The sequence below is a fragment of the Lycium barbarum genome, chromosome 4 (assembly GCF_019175385.1).
Source record: "Lycium barbarum isolate Lr01 chromosome 4, ASM1917538v2, whole genome shotgun sequence".
NCBI lineage: Eukaryota > Viridiplantae > Streptophyta > Magnoliopsida > Solanales > Solanaceae > Lycium > Lycium barbarum.
The window spans coordinates 14,660,910-14,684,889 of record NC_083340.1 but is presented as its reverse complement, the minus strand read 5'-3'; the positions used below and the strand labels follow the sequence as shown (position 1 = coordinate 14,684,889).

The 23,980-nt window shown below is 33.7% G+C and overlaps 1 protein-coding gene across 1 annotated transcript; it reads left to right on the top strand.

Moving 5' to 3' along the window:
• The first annotated feature begins 15,795 nt into the window (after positions 1–15,795).
• Positions 15,796–18,713, top strand: LOC132635301 (transcription factor bHLH71-like). Its single transcript, XM_060351629.1, has 3 exons — positions 15,796–16,356; positions 17,242–17,700; positions 18,380–18,713. The coding sequence occupies exons 1-3, from the start codon at positions 15,925–15,927 to the stop codon at positions 18,485–18,487; spliced, it is 999 nt and encodes a 332-aa protein (XP_060207612.1). The 5' UTR covers positions 15,796–15,924; the 3' UTR covers positions 18,488–18,713.
• The last annotated feature ends 5,267 nt before the right edge of the window (positions 18,714–23,980 follow it).

The window sequence follows — 23,980 nt, the reverse complement described above, 5'->3', positions numbered from 1 at the left end:
GATAATGTTCGAAATCATATTGTGAATGAGACAAATGCTAAAAGCTTGTGAGAAAAGCTCGAGACGCTTTATGCTTCAAAGACTGGCAATAATAAGTTGTTCCTACTGAAACAATTGATGAATATTAGATACAAAGAGGGCAGCCCTATTTCTGATCATATCAATGATTTTCAGGGTGTTCTTGATCAGCTGTCTGGAATGGGTGTCAAGTTTGATGAAGAAATACAGGGACTTTGGCTTCTTAATACTCTGCCAGACTCTTGGGAAACTCTTCGAGTTTCTTTGACTAATTCTGCTCCCAGTGATGGTGTAACTATGGAATATGCTAAGAGTGGTGTTTTGAATGAAGAGATGAGAAGAAGATCTCAAGCTTCGTCTTCTTCAACTTCACACTCCAATGTTTTGGTTACTGAAGACAGGGGAGAAATAACTTCAGAGGTCAGAATGACAGAGGCAATAGTAGAAGCAAGTCAAGATCCTCCAGGTACAAGAATCTTACATGTGACTATTGTCACTTGAAAGGGCACATCAAGAAACATTGCTACAAGTTTAAGGGAGACCAGAAAAGGCAAAAGAAAGAAGGCGATAATGAAAATCGTGTTGCTGTTGTTGCTGAAAATGATCTTCTTGTTGCTTGTGGTAAAAATGATATCAATCTTATTTGTGATGGGTCTACCTGGTTTGTGGATTCATGTGCCACTTCTCATGTCACGCCAAAGAAGGAATTATTTTCTTCTTATACTCCGGGTAATTTTGAAAATTTACGAATGGGCAATGATAGCGAGGTTGAGGTACTTGGTATTGGCACAGTTTGCTTGAAAAGTAATAATGGTTCGAGGTTGGTTCTTAATAATGTCAAGCATGCTCCAGATGTTCGGCTGAATTTAATTTATGTAGGAAAACTTAATGATGAGGGTTATGATCAAACCGTTGGTGGTGGCCAGTGGAAGCTAATTAGAGGTTCAATGGTTGTGGCTCGAGGTTACAAGATGTCTGACTTGTACTTATTTCAGGGCTCCATTTGTAGTGACTCAGTAAATTTGGTGGAGAATGATACTTCATCAGAGTTATGGCATAGAAGGTTAAGTCATATGAGCGAGAAGGGGATTGATAATTTGGCTAAGAAGAATTTGCTTTTTGGAGTGAAACAAGCAAAGTTAAAGAGATGTGTTCATTGCTTAGCCGGGAAATAGAAAAGAGTTTCTTTTCAGAGTCATTCACCTTCAAGAAAGCATGATTTGCTGGAGTTGGTACATTCTGATTTGTGTGGTCCTTTTAAAGTAAGCTCTCGTGGTGGTGCACTTTACTTTGTGACTTTTATTGATGATCACTCTCACAAACTCTGGGTATTTCCTTTGAAGTCCAAGGATCAAGTACTTGATGTGTTCAAGACTTTTCAGGCCTTGGTTGAGAGACAGACAGGGAAGAAACTAAAATGCATGCGCTCAGACAATGGTGGTGAATACATTGGTCCCTTTGATAATTATTGTAGACAGCAGGGTATTCGGCATCAGAAAACTCCTCCAAAGACTCCTCAGTTAAATGGTTTAGCAGAGAGGATGAACAAAATTTTAGTTGAGAGGTTTAGATGTTTGCTTTCAGATGCTAAGTTGCCAGATTCATTTTGGGCAGAAGCACTTAATACTGCTGCTTATGTTATCAATTTATCTCCTACTGTTGCTTTGGATGGTGATGTCCCTGACAGGTTTGGTTTGGTAAGGATGCCTCTTATGCTCATCTGAGAGTCTTCGGGTGTAAGGCCTTTGTGCATGTTCCTAAGGATGAGAGGTCAAAGCTGGAAGTTAAAACTAGACAGTGTATCTTCATTGGCTATGGTCAAGACGAATTTGGCTATCGTTTCTATGATCCAGTTGAGAAGAAACTTGTTAGAAGTCGTGATGTTGTGTTCTTTGAAGACCAGACAATTGGAGATTTTGACAAAGCTGAGAAGGTTGATTCTCAAAGCAATAAGAGCTTAGTTGATGTTGATCCAATTCCTGTGACTATTGCACCTGAAGAAAATCTTCAAAATTATGAAGATCAAGTTGATATTGAAGATAGTGATCATGTTCAGAATGACCAGCATGATGTTGTTGATGCTCCAGTGGAAGATGATATGGTTGGCCAGCAACCAGTTGCTATTGATGTTCCAGAGAGTTCTCTCAGAAGATCTATTAGAGAGAAAGTACCTTCATCTCGTTATTCTCTCAATGAGTTTGTACTCTTGACTGATGGGGGAGAACCTGAAAGTTTTGATGAGGCCATAGATAGTGAAAAAAAGGAAAGGTGGTTTGATGCTATGCAAGATGAGATTAAATCCTTGCATGATAATTAAACATTTGATCTGGTTAAGATTTCTAGAGACAGAAAATCTTTGAAAAACAGGTGGGTTTTTAGGGTGAAACATGAAGATGGTAACCCAGTTCCACGGTACAAGGCTAGATTGGTTGTCAAGGGCTTCAATCAGAAAAAGGGAGTTGATTTTGATGAAATCTTTTCTCCAGTTGTGAAGATGTCATTCATTCAGGTTGTCCTAGTCTTGGCTGCGAGTCTAGATTTAGAGTGTTGCTTGATCGCCGGGATGGCGGTTTCCTCCACATAGTCAGAAGGGGGAGAATTGTTAGGTTTTTGGGTTTTCCCTTCCTATGTGAAATTGAATTAATAAAACTCAATCCAATTAGGTTTTGGGGTTTTCCCTTCCTATGTGGAATTGGATTAATAAAACCCAATCCAATTTGGACCAAGCCAATTTTGCCCAAAATTTCCTCTATAAATAGGATCAATTTAGATCTTATTTTGAGAACACAAGAGTGAATTCATAGCAGCCATATAGAGAGAAAAATGTGAGAGACAAAGCAGATTTTCGTCCAGAAATTTTCTGCTACAGCATTCCGCTTTAAATTGCGTTTCTTGATTTGTTAACCGTTGGATCGTGCTGAAATTTGAACTGGGGGTTCTCAACATCTGGTTCTTCGATTTCAACGGTGAAGATCGGATTTTGAGGTATGTAGCTCCAGTTTTCGAGTACGAACAGTAGCTCGTTTTTGGGGGTGATTTCTCTTTTTTCTTCGCTAGTTTTGGTGCTATCTTTTATGTATTGTTGCTCCGTGCTTGGCTTTGTTGTTGTAGCCATTTGGAGAACATTTTTGTAACTCTTGTTGTTTATAGTAGAGATTTTGTGGGCCGGAGGTCCCGTGAATGTTTCCTCTTCACCTTGAAGGGGTTTTACCACGTAAATTTGGTGTCTCTTCTATTCGATTCATTTTTGCTTGCTTTGCTATTTTATTGTTGGTATAACTACTGCCTAGATTTCCATTTGTGCTAGTGTTTATTGTCTTCTCTTGGTTCAAATAGTGTGGAAAGTTTCGACTTGGGTATTTCTTCCGCTGTTACCTCGTCGTGCAATTTGGTTATTGCTTGTTTATTGCCGACAGGCCGTGGGGTGGGGCATTTGACAAAACCTGGTTGTTGTGAAAAAAAATCTTTCCAGTTGAAGTGGAAAAAATGTGCTTAAAAGCTGAAACTATGTTGGACAAAAATTTCACATGGAGCATTTGTAAATGTTGAGATCCAGTGTTTGAAATCTTAAAAAATTAATTTGAGGAGGATTTAAGTGAAAAAATAGTTTTCACGACTAGCAATTTCTTGTTCTAATGAACTTTAATTTTCTTTTCTAATTTCAATTTAAATATATTCTTTTTATCTTGTATCCAATTCCAGTATCGTGGTAACGGCTACTTATTGTCAATTAATGTATTTCGCCGGATATAAATATCATAATTATTAATTTGTCATAAACGTACGAGTACAATAAAAAGTTATAAAGTGCCTTTGAAAACGTTATATAATGCGTTTCTAAAAAAAGGCTCGTCATAAATCGAACAGTGCTCCACAGTACAAAAACACCACTGAGATTCAGGAGAAAATGCAAATCCTAGTATGCGTTTGGCCATGAAAACCAAATATTTTTCATTTTATTTGGCATTTTGGAATTGGAATTGTGTTTGGTTATAGTTTTTGCAAAAAATATTTGGTTGTTTGAATGTATTAAAAGTGAAAATAAGTTTTTTGGTGTTTTTCAAGTTGTATTTGGAATTTTCATGGTCAAACGCTGATTCGGGGAAAAAGTGAAAAAAACATTCCGAAAAAAAGTGAATAATTCTCATGGCCAAACGGGTCCTTAAAATCTTTTAACAAGGAACAATATTATAAAATGAAACTTCTGTATAACTTTAATCTAAATTAAAAATGCAGGTTTGCTTTGTGCTTCGCTTAATCATGTAGTATGCCTTGTATCTTGAATTTATATAAAACCTCCAATTAATTATACTTTCAAAGATGGTCCAATCGCCCCGCATCACCCATTCCCTTTCAAGAGTACTTAAACAAACATTAGAAGGAAATGAAGGGTGTTCGGAGCCTAAAGAGCATAAAAATACACGGCATAAACTACAAGGGGGCTGCCTTTCAGTTATATACCAAAACGGGTATAACGTGGACTCCTCCACGTTATACCCCAAATTCTTTTTTGCATTGTCAGAATCACAATAAAATAAAATAAAAAAATAAAAAAAATTAATGGTATAACGTGGACTGATCCACGTTTTAAAACATATATTTTTTTCTCCCCAACGTTTTACAAAAATAGTTTGTAAGACGTTGATTCTATTTAAATCATATTCAGCTGTGTTTTTAATAATTTTTTTTTTATTGATTTTTAAATTTTTTAAAGCATACAGTTAATTTCAGTGATTAACTCAAATAAATATTTTAACATATGCAATAATTAAATATGTGTTATATATGCGAACATAAATAAAAAATAAAATATAAGTTAAATAAACGTCACATATTAACCGAGTAGTAAATGTTAAATTACATACTAACTATTAAACGGCACAAGACATGTTATATATTTTTGGAAGATTACATAAGGAAACAACGATCGTACACCTTAAGAAAAAACATAAAAGCCAACAAGTAACAACAACTACTGATTTCTGTTGGGGCAGCGATTCTTGCTATGACCTGTTTGCTTGCACGTACTACACTGTCTAGCCATGCGAGCAGGAGCTATATCCATTTCATTCCTCCTTCTAGTTGTAGTCCGCGCTCCTGAAGTTAGCTCATATTCAGTGTTTGCAATTAAACTGAAGGGAGAAGGTGGCCAATATGCCTCATCACCCAACGGTGAAAAATTTCCACTGTACGTTTGGTTGTAAAACCTGCAACTGTAGTACTTGCTAACATAGGTCTTTGGTTGAATTCCGCGGATATCACAAAATTTAATGGCATGTGAACATGGCATATGGTAGTTTCTCCACTTCCCACACGAACACTTTTTCCCTTCGGCAGAGACTTTATGGATATTCCGCCCTTACCTTCGTGTGCAAATGTCAGAATCTCAAAGACACCCCTTCAGCTGCATTGTATTGCTGCATGTCAGTATGCTTTAGGGACCTCTCCCAGTATTCATCAAACTTCATTTCAACAGCGCGCGACCAAAACTTTTTATCCGCAATCAACAAATCAGCAAGGGTGCTTCTCTCAATATTCATAGCGGGAAGATACGTAGTACCCCGAATATCAAACTCATCGTCAGTGGGTGCTTCAATATTAGTAGAGCGTTCAACAGTTGCATACATATCAAGTGTCGCTATGCTTATATGATTGCTAAATATATCAGGACTTCGAAGAAATAATGATAAGGAGTCATCATCCGAAATAAGAGTTTCCTCGTAAATGGGAAATCCCTTAGTCGTAATTGATGTTGGATATCGTCCAGTGATAACCACTGAAAGGCTAGGATCAGTTATGGCCATTTTGCTTATGAAAACACGCTGTAGACGATCGTATTTGAGGGAAATTGGAAACCTTTGTACGACTCCCGGACGACGGTTATATCTCACTGAACCTTCTTCGTACACAACTTCACCACCCCAATATAAATTAACTCTTATATAATTTTCCGCCATATTATTTTCAAGAGAATACAAATGTAAAAATGAATGGAGAATGCAAGAGAGAAGTGGAGAATTCTTGAAAAATGAAGTCTACAAGAGAGATATGCAGAATACAAATCTTAACTGGTATATAAAAAAATGTTTCACGGACCTTTGAATGTCATAATGCTGATGTTGAAAAAATTTATTTACTGTTTGATTTTACGACTGCATGCTTGATTTGACGATTGCATGGCAGATTTGACGACTGCATGCATTCTCAGCTTTAACAAAAAAAAATTACAAATTATTTTACTATTTTGCTTTTACAGCTGCATGAGTGATTTGACGACTGCATGGATTCTCTGGCGTAAAAAAAAATTCAAGAATCAATTATTGCTACGTTGGCCGGCCAACGTTTACCAATTGAGAAAATGAATTGTTGCAAAACGTGTAATTGATGCATGAAACTTTTTTTATATACATTATAGCTGAGAATCCATGCAGTCGTTAAATCTGCCACGCAGTCGTAAAATCAAGGATGCAATTGTTTTAGTTGTAAAACGTTGGCAAGCATTCAAATGTGACCTTTATTCAAAACATAATATGTATTCTTGAAAGGTTAGATAACGATTGAGATTTTGAGATAAATTCAATAATTACTAAAAATTCAATTTTTACAGTGTCCCTCCCCCCCCCCCCCCCCCCCCCCCCCCCCGCCACACGTAGTTTGCCGGCGCTCTCGTTTTGATCTACGTTGGTGAACCTCCTTTTGTATCACACCCTCATCCTGTAAATGCCATAAAAAAAATAGAAGTTATTTTTGTATGATTGGATTCCTTAGAAAACTTTTCTTAGCAATTGATTTAATTGTCTATGTAAAATCGGACAACATCTCCCCTGTAACAAGGACTTCCTCCAATACCATATACCAACACAAACAATCAAAGCAACCAAGACAAAACACGACATAACAACCACAAGTCACCATATCACTCCTTAAAGACTTCTTAATCTAATTTAATAGATAAACACTTTGAATAAAAAGCTAACCTGTGGCTCTAAAGTTTGTACATCCGGCACAGGAATGTGTGAGGATCCAACATCAAATGCCATGGGAGACTATGCAAAATAAATAATATAGACACATAAGGTTGCCATTACATTAATGAAATTAAACAAGATACAAGCTATTTAAGTGGTTAGAATACTCACGTCAGTAAAACTCAGTCTCCTCTCAATTGAAGAGCTCTGTCCAGTGAATGCAGGTAAAGGCCCCTCAGTCATCTCATAAGAGCTGCCTGTCTGAACACCAAACTGTTGGGCCATAACTTCGAGGCTAATAGGATCAGACGATGCGAATGCCTGAAAAGGCCCCTCACGTCTGATTACGGCCTGTGATTGGACCTCGGGAGCAGACGTCGATGAGCTGGACATACCAAAATCTATTATTGGGTAATATGCATTATTAGTTGCAGGCATCGTTGAGCTGGGCATATCTTTATCAAAACGAACCTCTTCCTCGTCAACCAAATGGTGATCCACGGGACCTTGACCCCGTCTGTTACCTGCTTGGCGTCCTCTACCAAGCGCCACAGGTCTTGGTACATTAGGACGTTGGCGACGAGGAACTTCCACAGTAGGCGGCTCAACATACTCCGCCGGTGGTGTATAATTAGGAGCGAAACTCAACATCGTCTCCAAAGAGGCAGCAGCCATGGACTCTGTATTAATGTGGCTAAGCATCTCTGCTAATTTCTTCACTTCATTACACTTGGTTGGATCTTGGATAGTCTCCTGAGCCAACCTGTACGATTCTTGATGTCTTAAAGCCTAAAAAAAATAATTAAATTATAAGATTTGATAGTGGTCTAAGACACATATAAAGACATCAAACATCTAATGGAATGTAATGTACGTACCAGTGCCTCATGCCTGCCTGCCATGTGTTGGTATCCTCTATTCACAGTATGCGCAGGATTTCCTATGAAAGTGCGCGAGTGACGTCAATATCAACAAAAATACTCTGATAATGACTCTGGGTCTTGAGTTTCATACTCGGCCAGAATTACCCTTTGTCGACAATTTTCCCACAAAAGGTCCGTTTGTATAAAATTTTGTTGATCCTCCACTGTTATAGCATACCGCTTGCCACGTTTGTAATGAAAAGGATCAATCTCAGCACATGGTCCCGGAATATGTTGCTTCCTACCAAACTGTCTGAGAACGCAGTCTACCATGTGCCACTCTCGATAGATCCCACAAATAAGGAGAACCTGCGTCATCCAAATAGCTCGACCACGCCGACACCACTCAGGGAGTCCATTAATGATGACCTCTGAATAAGGCTGCCACACAAACTACGATAGAAAGAACATAAAATTACATGATAATAAAATAAATATATTACACATAAGCGTAACTATTATATCAAAACGCCATTAACAACCATAATTATGATAAAATACCTGACCATCTGTTAGGTTGTACAATACATCCCTACATATGGGTAGCACAACACGTGCCTCATTTTCGCGAGCTTTACGATGAGTCCACTTTCGTGCATGAGCCGTGTGTGGCTGAAGGGCCCTGGGTGGTGGCTGCATCGGTATAATTCGCTCCTAAGCCCAAAACTATATTAAAAAATTAAAATAAATACATAAAAATCTTATAACTATCAAATAGGACAACCAAATAAAATTATATAATTTTAAAGGTCACGTACCTGCAATAAGGAAATGAATCCACACATATCCTTGACTTTCTTCAACGAAGCGTGGCATAAACAAGTATACAAATATGGCAATGCAGCTTGTCTACTCATTGCTCTAAGGTCACGCATGTCAAGCAAATAGTCTAAATTAAGTAAGTCACTGGACTTATCCGGAAATATCGCGCCGCCACAAAGCCATACCAAGTACAACCTAACCCGCTGTTGCACAACAATTTCTGGGTCTGATCTGTAATGTCATCTAAACCTCTAATATATTCAATTAATTTATTTACTTCTAACCTACTAACACCATTAAAACAATCTAGACCGGGTGCCTAACCAGTAAGCTCATGGATTAATTGTTGCCACCCAACAATACTTATATGTCTAGCATTAACATCATTCAGGGGATTACCATCAACAACCATGCCAACCATGAGCTCAATATCTTGTAATGTGATGGTCGCCTCACCCGTACGCAGATGAAAGGTGTGCGTCACAGGACGCTATCTCTCTATAAGTGCAGTGATGACTGCCTAATCATATGATACACATCCTACCTCTACTACTCCCCTAAATCCACACAAGCCAAAGTAGTCAAGGATGCAAGGATGAAAAGGATGACGCTTCACGTGCTTCCAAAATTCGGTATCCGCGCGGCGTGGAAACAGGCATCCGGTCGGTCCTCTCAAGGCACCATCCCACACAGCCTGTGATCGATGCTTCTCCTGGAGTGTTAACACATCGTACTCTTCTGGCCCCGGATGTAGGCATACCCATGGAAGCTCCATACCTTAGAAGAAAAAAAAAATTGAAGTCCAGATTAAGCTATTTGGAGTAACTTACTATTAAAAAAATATTATTCCAATTTTAGCAGAACAAATATGCACTGGCTAGATAAAGCCAACTTCCATACGCCTTATTTAGAAATCACTGATAGTGGACCACATTAATACCTATAAGGTATAGACAAAATAATTGTCCACCCACTTAGACTTAGGTCTCATATAATAAAGCATTATCATGACATTTTAAGTATCTTTTTTTTGGGCTAGTGAGACATCAATTAAGTTTTACTTTTCTGGATATATAAATATCACATTAAAGTTGTGAAAAATAATTAGTTATTTAGATCTTTTATATAATAATCCACAAAAATAACAGTAACATAACAACGAATTTCTTCAAAAGTGCTACTAAACAAATCGGACCTTTTATATAATAATGCTCCTGACAATCATATCTTAAGTTCAAATTAAATAACACAAATAAGACAAACAAATATCTTATAGGTATTAAAATAACACAAATAAAAAATAACAATCAAGATAAATAAGACAAACAGATATCCTACATCTACTATAAATATACAATATTATATGAGTTAGAAAACATACCTTAATTTAGATAGCAACAAAAGATTTTTGATGAAGAAGTTGCTCCAAAAATTAGACTGTAACGCAGGGTTTAAAAAGAAAATAATGGAGGAGAAGGAGACGGAGACGAAGAAGAAATTCTGTAACTTCAAAAGGATAGAGAAAGAGGCGGAGGAGAAAGGAGAAAAATTAGGGCAACAATTTTATGAGTCGTGGACAGTCCCACGTTTTACAACATATATGTTGTAAAACGTGGACTGATCGACGTTATACAAAATTATTTGTATAACGTGGATCAGTCCACGTTATACCGTTAATTTTTTTTTATTGTTTTATTATTGTTGTGATTCTGACAATGCAAAAAAAAAAATTGGGGGTATAACGTGGAGGAGTCCACGTTATACCCGTTTTGGTATATAAATGAAAGACATCCTCCTTTTGGTTTGTACCGTGTATTTTTATGTCCTTTAGGCTCCGGACTAGAAATGAAGGATATAATGCACGTGAGGGTAGTATACCAAATGAGCTTTTATACTTGAAAATGTGTGCGTGGGAAAAGGAAGAAAAGGAAAGAAAAGATAGATGCCAGTTAATAATCTATCTTTTTTTGTTTTTTGGTTGATAATTTTGTATCCAAATTTTACTTACCAATTAATTTAGTAGGCGTTTTGACATGCGATTTGAAATCATGAGATGAAATTAACGTTTGGACATGCATTTAATCTCATGGTTTGAAAACATGATTTGAAATCCTAAATCATCCAACAAGATATGATTTGAGTTTCAAACCATGGTTTCAAAATTTGTAAATATAAAGCTTGACCCTTAAGTTTATATTTTGAAAAAAAAAATCATAAGTTGGTAGATATTTTTAACAATTACTCCCACCAACCATTTACCAACCTTTATTTATGTCTACCACGTGGGAGGATTATATTAAAGAGTAGTTACATTACTATTCATGTTAAATTTTCTTTTTTATTGAACTAAAGTTTGATCAATTGATGTTGTATTTTTTAGAAAGGCCTTCTAATAGCGTATTGATTTTGTTACGAACTATGACTTGCTCATTTGGTAAGATTGTTTAAGAATTGAGAATATTTTGATAGCTTTCACAACTTGTGGGGGTTTTTATGTCTATAAGAAAAAATACAACTTAAGAAATCTAAATTGCATGTCCAAACATGGTTTCATCTCATGGTTTCAAACCATGTCCAAACGGCTCCTTAAATTCACGTTGAGTAGGCCTATGAAGAGATCATAAATTTATAGTGTTAATTGACCATTTTTCGGCCTCGTTTTTGGAAAATAGTCACCGATTTTTAAATTTTAGTGGTAAAACTCCATGATAACTTGAGATTTTACCTGTGAAATCTTAAAACTGCAATAGCTATTGTTTAATTATAGGGGCCTACATAGTGGCTATTTATAAAATTTACCTGGTATTCGCCTTGAATAGGTCCACCTAAGCCTGGCAACCAGTCCGATTTTACCGGTTCAAACCTGTAACCGGAACCGGAATCAGAACCGGTGGAACCAGTTTACTGGTTACGGTCAACCGTTTATTTTTTACTGGTCCGGGTTTGTATTTTAGGAACCGGATAACCGGTTAAACCGGTCAAACCGGAACCGGACCGGTTAAACCTGTCAAAAACGATTTTTTTTTAAAAAGTAGTCGTTTAAAAAATGGGCTGGACCGTTGGCGAACGGTCCATTTGCTAAAATGGTCGTTGGCGACGGCTCCATACTCCCCTTTTGGCCCCCCAACCCCCCCAAACTTTTTTTTAACACTTTAACGCATCCCCCACCCCTATATAAACCCCTCTCCATTTCCATTTTAATCCACACCAATTCACTCTTCTCTTTCTCTCAATTTCTCTCAATTATCGTTACTTTGCAACAATTAGGTACTTTAAATTTCTCTCAATTAAATATTATAAAGTTTTATTCTAGTTTCAATTATTAATTTTGCAATTATAAAAAAAATTGTTGGTGGAATTGGTGATTTTGTAACAATCCGAAGTAACTCCAAAGCTTTGGTGGATTTGCAATGCTAGCCACCTTCACTTTGTTGGAAATTAGTCCGGCAATTTGGTACTTTCGTTCCAACTCTATCTTTATTTTCTGCTATTTAATTTACGCAATTTAATCCTAGCAATTTAATTTGTTGCAATTTATTTTCTTGTGATTTAAATTAATTCTATTTAATAATGGTGAAGAGATTTAGACATGGTGCCGGTAGTAGTGGTATTGTTAGGGGTGGGTTTAATGAGGAAAAATTTGTGAACGAAACACCCAATTTAGGTATTGATGTTGGTGGAAATAATCCACTTTTAGATCATGAGGTAATGCAACAACATTATACCGACACTTTTAATGAAATTGATGATGATGATGAAACACAAGCCCCCGAAAATCCCATAGGAGATACAGGTCCTGCACAATCGCATATACAAGACAAACCGCCAAGAACTCGTAAGCCAACCGCTAAAATTTGGAAATTTATGACTAAGAATAGGGAAAGACAAACAGCTACATGCAATAAATGTAGACAAGAATTTGTTTTTAAGCAACAAATTAGTAAGGATAGTGGAACGGGTACACTAACGAATCGTATGAAAGGTAAACATAAGGATGTTTGAGGAGAGCAAACGGGTTCAAATCCAACTCCTCAAAGTAGCAAAAAGGGCTTGTCGAATTTAAAAGTTTTATATTCACATCCAACTCCTTCTCATAATGCAAACATTGATGAATATCACCTTTATTTGATGCAGCCAAATATGGATATCAAGGAACTAGATGATTTGGCGTCTTAGCATGGTGGAAGAGATACGAGGCAAGCCATCCGGTACTTTTAAGAATGGCTCGAGATATCCTTACGGTTCAAATATCAACCGTGGCTTCGGAGAGTGCATTTATCCAAGGAAGACAACAAATTGGAGACCATAGACACTCATTATCCGGATTTAGCTTGCAAGTACTAGTGTGCATTCGCGATTGGATTAGATCGGAGCGACGCAACTAAAACTTAGAAGAGGTGGAAGGCGAAGAGGAAGAGATTGAAGATTTGATAGCAAGTGGAGTGGACCAAATGGAAGACTTTGAAGATATCTCCATGACCAAATATGATATGACGGATATTAGCCAAATGATTAACACTTTTTGATTTTATTATTCTACTATTTCTTTGCAACTCATGTATTATTTGCAAGTTAAAAAAAACTACAACTTGCAAATAAATGTTATCCATGAATGAATAAAATATATGGCTTATTGAGTTTTCTTCTATTTACTTGTGTTCATATTTTTACTTATATTAAGTTAGGAATATACCTAAAATATACTAAGAATATACTTATAATATACATCTACTTAAATTAAAAACTAGAAAGTTATATACTTGAAAAATAACTAAAATATACTAAGAATATAGTTATAACTTAAATATATATGTTTAAGTTATATAACCTAAGTATATTGATATTATGAGTATATTCTTAGTATATTTTAGGTGTATGTAGTATAACTTAAACATATAAAAGTATATATAGTATACATATAACTTATAACTATATATAGTATACATATAACTTAAATATATATGTTTAAGTTATATAACCTAAGTATATTGATATTATGAGTATATTCTTAGTATATTTTAAGTATATATAGTATAACTTAAACATATAAAAGTATATATAGTATACATATAACTTAAACATATATATATGATTTATATAAGTTTATATAGTGTATATATATAACTTAAACCTATATATATATAGCTTATAACTATATATAGTATACATATACCTTAAATATATATGTTTAAGTTATATAACCTAAGTATATTGATATTATAAGTATATTCTTAGTATATTTTAGGTATATGTAGTATAACTTAAGCATATAACTTAATATATATATATATATATATATATATATATATATATATATATATATATATATATATATATATATACATATATGCTGTTAGTTAGTAAATATATAAACTTTACTTATAAACTTATATAACATATATAAATATACCTACAATATACTAATAAATACTATAATATATATATATATATATATATATATACTATACAAAAAACAAAAGAAAAACTTAAACCTATATATATAACTTATAACTATATATAGTATACATATAACTTAAATATATATGTTTAAGTTATATAACCTAAGTATATTGATATTATAAGTATATTCTTAGTATATTTTAGGTATATGTAGTATAACTTAAGCATATAACTTAATATATATATACATATATGCTGTTAGTTAGTAAATATATAAACTTTACTTATAAACTTATATAATATATATAAATATACCTACAATATACTAATAAATACTATAATATATATATATATATATATATATATATATATATATATATATACTATACAAAAAACAAAAAAAAAAGGTTTTTTTAATGTTTTGGACCGGCCGGTTCCGGTTTTCATATTTGGAACCGGTGGCCGGTTCCATTTTTTAGACCGGAAACCGGCCGGTTCCGGTTTCCATATTTGGAACAGGTAAACCGGAACCGGAACCGGTGGCTGGTTTTCGGTCTATAACCGGTTACCGATCTGGTTCCGGTTGAACCGGTTGCCAGGCTTAGGTCCACCATAAAATAAAATCTTCTTACTAAGAAAATTTTCACTGTCAAACTCGAACTCAAGACTTCTAACTAAAAGGAATGAAATTACAAACATGGCCACCACATCATTTAATAGCCATAATCTGCCTTTGTCTTACACTGTTACACATGCAAGTTCAAGGAACTCAGCGAATTTTTGACCTAAACACAATACATTATTAAAGCAGTTAACAAAAATAATACAAGATTTTAAGAAGTTTCAAAAATAGAATAAACGTAGGTGTGAATAACGTTTTCGGTAATATTTTATTCAAAAGTTTAACATATAGAAAATGGAGTAAACAGATATAAAACATAACTGTGAGTAACGTTTTACCGGTATTTCATTATTCTGGCTAACGACACTCTGGTCCAAATGAACTGTTGTGAATTAGTTGATACTTTTTTGTTGTGGCTTTTGATTCTTTGTGGCCTAAGTGTATGCAAGGAACTCAACTGTTCTGTATGCTCTTTCCCTAGTTGTTGGTACTCTTTATTTTAGTTGCCAATCTTGTCTGGCTGTGGTGGAATTATTGAAAAGAACCAGATCAAAATTGTTTTGTCAATGTAGGAGAGAAAAAAAAAAGAAAAAAAAAAAAAGGTACTTGAGAGAATAACCCCCTTCCATTACACTTTGCCAAGGAAAAATGCTATAGAATTTGTAATAAAAAACAATTTCACAGAGAGAGAAAAAAACGTGTGATTTTTACTTCGGTCCTTCTTAAGCTTTTTTTTTGGTTAATTAGATTTTTCTATTAATCACTAAATTGGTTCAATCCTTAAAATTGACAATCAACAATTAAAACACAAAACTATAGCTCAGCAAAATAATTCACCCATTGCTTTCAAAAAAAATCAGAATGTGATCTTTTCACCATTTTTAGAAAGAGAAAATCCTCCCCTCTGTCAACTATCAACGTTTGTCCGTTAAAATGTTTTAATGTAAAACGTTACTGCTATAATCTACTTCTGAAAATATTAAGAATATCATATTAATTTTGTTAATTCTTTTAAATAATAGTAGATTATTTAAGTTAAAGCTTGGGCTAGCACTATAAAAAATAATTGTTCTTATATGCTCCATATAAATAGAGAGTAAGCAGGCAAAGAAGCAAGTCAAATATTCATTGGACTTCTCAACCGAAAAAAAAAAACCACCCTCTTACAAAAGCAAAGTTCAGAGTTGCAGCTAAGCTATAGCTAAAATCACAACAAAATAGAAAAATCCAAATGGCTTTAGAAGCACTTTCTACCAATGAACTCCTCAACTTCATCATCTATCATAAAATCTCTTCCACCCCTTTTAACAACAACAACAACAGCAATCTTGATGATGCCTTACTTGTAAACCATCAACATGAAAATATTGGCTATTTATTAAAACCTCAAGATTTTGGTACTCATGAGCAACAATATTCCACCACCACCGCCACCGTGCGGCCACAAACTTCCACACGTAAGGAGAAGAATAATTTGGCTGTGGCGGCACAAGGCGGCTGTGGTCGAAAAAAGAGGAGGAGAAGACCTAAAATTTGCAAGAATAAAGAAGAAGCTGAAAATCAAAGAATGACACACATTGCTGTTGAGAGAAATAGAAGGAAACAAATGAATGAACATCTTTCTGTTTTACGTTCACTCATGCCTGAATCCTATGTTCAAAGGGTACGTATGTACATTTTTTTTAATATTAATATACGTAAGAATTATGCTAATTTTATTAGTCAAATTGACTTGGCACTTTTCAGTAAAAATTGACTTTTGAAAAATGAAAATGCCTAATAAATTGGAGCAAAGGAATTGCAGTTTATTTTATTATTATGCATGACGTTAAAAGTTTTTTGAATATGTTTGAACGAACACTGTTTTCTATTCTGCAAATTAACAGTATAAAGGTTTTTTTTTTTGCTTCGTTTGAAGTGACTGCACTAACATAGCTCTATTCTTCATTCATTCTCGAATTATGAACCCTATGCATATATGAAACTTTCAGCCTTGGTCCCTCTATTACTAATCAGTTCATCAAAAGTTCTTTTGTTTTTTCTATTTTATTTGTGGGTTGGTGTGGGGTTTGATGTTTTTTCTTTGAACTAGGAGGGTATTATTTTTTCCTTTTTTCCTTTTAGGTACAAACAGGAAAAAGTTTTGTCGAGGATTCGACGAAAAAGAGGTTGAAATAATTGAATAACAGAAAATAACGCTTTGCATTCAATTTTTCTAAACACCCAACGTGCATTTGTCAATTAATAACTTGAAATTCAATCATTTTGTGTATTTATTAAAGTAGCAGAAGCAACATTTCCATCACCTTTAATTATTAAGAATATTCAATGTAAGAATGTCCTATAGACATAAATTAGTTTTGGAAAATGACTCTTTAATTTATCTTTCTTACCTCAATCCTGACATCATGATTTATTTTTTCCGTTAAAAAAGAACTATTTTGCAAATTTAAATAAAGCGATATGAACAGTAAAAATGCACAATTTACTTAAAATTGAGACATAATTACTATTGTGGTATGTATGTAACGAATGTTTTGTGGTTCAGGGTGACCAGGCCTCAATAGTAGGTGGTGCTATTGAATTCGTAAAGGAGTTAGAGCACGTTTTACAGTCTTTTGAAGCTCAAAAGTTCGTATTATTACAACAAGGTGATGGTGGCGGTGGTGGTGGCGATGGTGAAGTACCAAACACAAGCACAGGCGATATTTCAGCCTCCCCAGCCGCTGCCACGGAGTATTTTCCGACCCCATTTGCTCAATTTTTCTCGTACCCACAGTACACATGTTGTCAATTACCAAACAAATACACATCAAAGAGCAAGGCAGCAATAGCGGATATTGAAGTGACTCTCATTGAAACTCATGCAAACGTTAGAATCCTATCAAGAAGAAGATTTCGTCAGCTATCAAAATTGGTAGCTTCGTTTCAGTCATTGTACCTTAATGTACTTCACCTCAATGTCACCACCTTAGATCCATTGGTTCTCTATTCTATAAGTGCTAAGGTTCGTTCTAAATGTACAACTCATTAAACTATTTTTTTTTTTTACTTTTCTTTCATATGAATTTTTTCTGAAAGAAAATGACTAGAGATTGCAAGAATCTATATACTTTACACTATAGCACAGGTACTTTTCATCACATGAAAATATGAGCCATTGTTTTGTTGCTATAGCCTATGTACATATCAACTCCTTTTTTTTTTCTTTTTTTTAAAGCACAAAAAACAATTGTTAGGGTATTTTGGGAATTTAAAAAGGTCTACTACTTTTTACTAATTTCAGAAGGCAATAATGGGTCAGAAAGGGTGTTTCTTTACAATTCTTGTATGGCGTTTCTTAGTAAAGTTATACTTGTCTTTTAGCACTTTTGATTAGGAAATATTTTGCAAATGAAGATTTTTTTTTTTTTTGGAGTGGTTGTGTTAAATTGTGCAATAGATCACATTTTCATTTTCTTGTTTATGGACCCAAACACGTAAAATAGAAAATTGATAGTAATAGATGGCGGTGAAGACTCGAATGAAGAATTTTTGCCCCTTCTGATATCATGTTAAATTATGTTATTATTTTATTTATATAGTATATTTTTATTTTCTTAATTATGTCTTTAACATATTGTAATTATAGAATTGAAAGAAGCTCTCGTATTTTTTTTAATCTTCTTTTACCAAAAAAATGGCAGGTGGAAGAAGGTTGCCAACTAAACTCAGCAGATGACATAGCAGGTGCAGTCCACCACATGCTAAGAATAATTGAGGAGGAAGCAACTGCCCTTTCTTGCCAAGCCTAGGGAACAGACCCTATTATCTTTATCATGTTTTTTTTTCCTAGTTTGAATCCACTGGACAAAACAAAAAAAAACAAGGAAAAAAAAAAGGAAGAAAGTGCTTGAGCTTGTTCAATGTTCATATTAGTAGTAGTTCTTTCTTGTCGTTGCATTGTACGTACAACATCAGCTGTGATTCTGTTTATAATGTGTGGCTAATGTGAGTACAATTATTAGGGTTTTACCACTATTTTCTCTTGTTGCTGAGATATAATTGTCGGATTTTTTATGACATTAACAGTGTAAAAATCATTTTTATTCATGAATTCAACTAAAATATAGATACATGTAATTGTAACTTGATATAACAAATTAATTGAACTAATTATAATGTTAACATTTTTTGCATTGTCAGTTAAGTTAAATCCATAATATTCTAAGTCAATGTATAACGAACAAATTAGGTGGGATGACTAGTTTTTGAGTGGGCAATCAAAGTTTAGCCACTTTATAGCTGCATGCTTTTAGGCCGAAAGTAACAATTGGATAAAAATAACCCTTGTTAAAACACAAAAAGTTCCAACACCATGCTTTGACAAGTGGAACTCAAAAACTTTTAGAGTTACAAATGCAGTTCAAACTCCAACATTTCTTCCTAGAGTTTAAATTGACATTTCTCAATTACATTTCGAACTCCTATAGGAATTTTTGGTGAAGCTTGAGATTATATAAAGATTCAAACTCAGGGGAATTTTTATGGAGTGAAATAGGTATTATGAGTGATTATTTCGCTCATGGTACGTACCTCTTGATAAAGTTTTAAAATAGGTATCATGTCTGAAATAATGATAAAATATAGTGTACCTTTTAAAATAGATATTGTGAGCGAACTAGGTATGTGAAAATGATTTTTCATTCATGGTACCTCTTTTAAAAGCCACGACAATGTCCTGAAATTTCATCTTTCATAAGTTAAGACCTTATGATTATTTCCTAATGTTTGAACAAGCTTTGCTATGAAACTTCATGATTATTTTCTAGAGCTTGAATTACATATTTCAATGAACTATGTTAGTTGTAACTGTAGGAGCATTTCTTTGAGTATCTGTATATATATTAAGATGTGCTAAAATTTTAAAAGTTTATGATCATTAATTCAATGGATATGTCTCTATAAAAAAGTCGTTAAAGTTTAATTAAATGAGAGATATTGGCACACTATTTGCCCATTTGTCCCATGTATAACATGTCACCTAAATGGACTCCTCGATCTCGGCCCTTTAGTTTCAAAGAAACCAATAAAAATCATAGCTTAATAAAATCAAATTAGTCCTGATAGTCTTTGTTTATAGAGGGGATACAGGGAACCAATTGCCAGACCAATAAAGATATCCTTTTATCACTATTGTCATTCTGATGAAGACATGTCCAACTTTTTCATCGTGTATACCATGGTCCATGGATTCCCTCCAATTTAGGGCAAGTCTAAGTTTGTCTTGTAATGAACGTACATTTTTATTCTTTTGTTCTGAATCCGACCTTCTCACATGCAATTTACACCACTGAATCTTAATCGAAGCTTCATACACTATACCTTACTCCACATGCAAAATATTTGTCAACGAGAAGATATATTATATGCTCTCTCTCTTTCTTTCTCTTTTTTTGTTGGTAAGTTAGTTTTAAAAATAAATTGTTAAATTTAGTTCATGATGTTTATATTAATTGTAGTTTGATTGTTTCACGGAGCAACCAATATATTAATTGGAAGCCAAAGTAGGAATCAAAGTCGAGCACCTTACGAGGAAATGAGTTCATTCCCATGAGTGAAGTTGCATGTCTACCACAACAATATTCAATATATATGATTAACTAATCTTTGCTTTGTTTGACTTTAATAATTAATTAGCCTTTTAATATCGGTATCTCTTTTATCTTAGGTTGACATTTGGATGAATGACATATATGGAGGGAGCTAATAACAAAACGAATTTGAAGCCATACCTAATTACATATTGTATTTTTGTTAGTGATGTTTCTTTTTATCTTTTCATTTGCAAATGACCTTACAGCTCCTCTTCAACCTTCGAAAACAACGAGAAATGCATCTTGTTTTTAGGATTTAATTTAAATACACCAATAACAGTATAAAGAAAGTTTACTCTTGTAGCGTATTTGTATAGCTAACTTGTTTTATTTATTATGCTACCAATCTCATTTTTAATAGACGTTTAGAGATGGATCTCGAATGTTAAGTTTATAAGTTCTTGACCACAATCCTTTTTGTTTACTAGGTTCTAAATATATAATTAAGTGATTTTTCTTAATATAAATACCACGCCTGGGACAAAGTTACTCAGCTTTGCCGAAACATTAACTTCAATTGTACATCCGACCTCTGAACAGCTAACGGTAGTTATCTTTTAAGTTACCTAATAGTAAAAATTATTTTACATTGTTACCGCAAAGAAGTTAAATTTGTTAAAGGACAATGACAAGGTAATACCGCCCATACAAACTAGAGGTAAAATTCTAAAGAAGGATATGTGGTCCATCTTTACAATTACCCAGGACAAAATTCGACAAAATTCATTAAACATTCTGGACTCTTTTCCCTGATCATATCTATAAAGTGAGAAAGAGAGGATATATGAAGGTCGAAAAATACAGCAGTATTTGCTTATGGGTTGCTGAAATTACCGACATTTGTAGGCAAAATGAACATTTTAAGAAAATTGATGTATGTATTTATTACTAGTATTAGCTTTTGCTTTCTTCTATTTCCCAAGAAAAGAAGCAAATAAAATCAAAAGGTACAGGGTTTTCGTGTGTTCGATGCAATGGAAAATTACCAGATAAAGTTCATTCCTAGCCTTCAGATTTGTTTTTCTTTTTTGTGTGGGGATCACTCTGCAACTCTCATTAAAACTCATGGCTTCTAGCGCTACCATTTGATAGAGACGTTTAAACGTTACAAAAACAATAATACACCCTTTTAATAAACGTACATTGTTTTTATAAAAAATAAATAAAATGTACACAATTCAAGAACATTGTAATCATCTAATTCCCAAAAATCCAAGGACGATTTTCAGATTCTGTATAATGTACAAAAGTTCTATCAGTTGATAATGGCTAAAAAACATGTGGCTACACATGCAAGTGCATGCTCATATTTGAAACTCTTATAACATTTCAGAATAAAGTGATTTCCCTTCCGTATAGAAACAAAGCCAGTCTTTGGTTTTCACACAATTCAAGATATATGAGAGTCTTATATATATATGTGTCCAAAACTGTAACTTTGTTAGTAATAGTAACTAAAATGATTTTGTTTGCAATTTTTCCAATACTTCTGTGGGTATAATGTATGGTTAATGTCACTATACAGTACTTCATAAAAAATATCTCTAAGGCCGGTACGTTTTCCAAAAACAAAAATGTAAATTAAAAGAAGATGGTTATTTTCATTTTTCCTTTAGTTGATAAATATAGAGGATACCTAAGTCAAACAAATAATTCACTCAACTAAAGAGACGTTTATGGTCTTCTTTCGTATCCTCCTTACTCTTACTAATTCCATGAATTTGTATATCGTATATGACTTTAAGTTATATACGTTTAGAGTACTGTACTTTTTTATAGGATTTAAATGTACAGACAATGTAAGAATTTTTTACACTATAAAGAAATTAACCTGAAATAACAAGTTAGATACCAATTTTAGCAGGATCTAATTAATGTCAGTTAAGAAATTGCACTACTTTACTAAATAAATTACTTTCAAAAGTAAATTTGAAATTGTACGAATGTTTAGTCACGTTGAACCTTTACTAAATAAATTACTTTCAAAAGTGAATGATATTTTCATTGAGAGTTTTACGTCTATGTCCATTCGGGTATTAATAGATCAAGAATTAGCCTATTTCTTCCTTCCTTACCCAATATAACCCAATTCATATATACTTTGTTGAGTCAGGTTGCCACAATTGTTGAAAATTTTATTTCATATCCTTAAAAATGAATCTGAAAATTGTGAGTCGTCTATTGATTGTGAGTTGACAAACTCGATTTGTTATTGTGTTTGGAGCTCAAATCATGGTTAGAGTGCTGATTTTATAAGATTTATTAGATGGTGAAACCATATTAAAAAGCTAATTCACTATCGTTGAACAAGCTTGAAAAACAAGCTTGAAAAGTGGTTGAATTTCGAATCATTTTTAGTGAGAAATTGGGAGCGGCCGTTGTTTAAAGTTGTTGGAAATAATCTGCGGAGGTGTTCTACAAACTTGAAATCATCACTTGGTGAGATTTGTACTTGTTTTGAACAAGAATGCAACTGAAAATCATAGAAAAATTCACGATGTAGTAAGCGACGTATTATATACTTTTTACCCTATTATAAAGTTTTATACAAGGAAGATACATTGTATATACATGTATATAAATAATATATAAGGGTGCACATTAACACTGTTGCAAAAAAAAATAATACTTAGCTATACAGATGTAGACTAAAAATATGGCTACGTGAATGCAAGTGTTGTGTTGGGCTGTATAATTTTTGATAAAAAAATCTGCTTTTAATTTCCTCTTCCAAAGAAAAAAAATAGAATGTTACATTACATCAAAGCAAGCGAGGTTGATCTTTCCCTTACATGTTCATCCAACGCTTTACTTGATTGAGTGTACAATTGTACATTTATATTTGAGAGTGTGAGAGGTCATGGGAAAGAAAACTATTAGTTGTGTAATAGTTATACTTTAGTATTAAAAAAGAAATTACGTTACGTTTCAAAGGAGCTTGATTTGGTGATTGAACAGGCTTGTCTCTAGCCATGTCTAATTGTTCAAGGACGGTCCTTAATAAGGACCAAAAATCTTTTCCCTTTTATGAAAAATATCCAAAACTATAATCTGTTGAAAACGATTTAAGCAGGTTATTATTAAAGTGTTTGTACTACCATTAGCTTAAATGAATAATAGTGACTGCACATGCTTGGTTTCAGCTTTCTTTAACTAATTTTTCTTTTGGGATTGGAGGATTTAATGAGTTTAATTATGGTATCCCTAGTCTATCTAATTCTAGCACATACATGTGCTACAATGTTGCCACTAATATATGTTAAACGCAACCACAGTCAACACTGTAGCACATATATGTTGCCACTAATATGAAAATCAGTTACACCCCTAACTATGCTTTATAAATCAAACTCTCCCCTTAACTTTGAACAATAGACATCTCCCCCTTTTATCCTAATTGACTTTTTTAAATGCCTATTTTACCCTTACATTATCAACTTTTGTCTTCATTTTTTAAATTTATGTAACAAATTTCTTATAAAAAAAAATATTAAAAATATTACAACAACAACCCAGTGAAATCCCACAACGTGGGGTCTGGGGAGGGTAGAGTGTACGCAGACCTTACTCCTACCAAGGTAGGACGGTTATTTCCGAAAGACCTTCAACTCAATAAAAAAGCAAAATATTAAAAATATTAAAAATAAATAT

Bases quoted from the DNA above. Each gene is read 5' to 3' on its own strand.
- LOC132635301 (XM_060351629.1), top strand. From the start codon at position 15,925: ATGGCTTTAGAAGCACTTTCTACCAATGAACTCCTCAACTTCATCATC. The intron at 16,357-17,241 runs GTACGTATGTAC...TTTGTGGTTCAG, and splicing joins CTGAATCCTATGTTCAAAGG to GGTGACCAGGCCTCAATAGT. The intron at 17,701-18,379 runs GTTCGTTCTAAA...AAAAAATGGCAG, and splicing joins TCTATTCTATAAGTGCTAAG to GTGGAAGAAGGTTGCCAACT.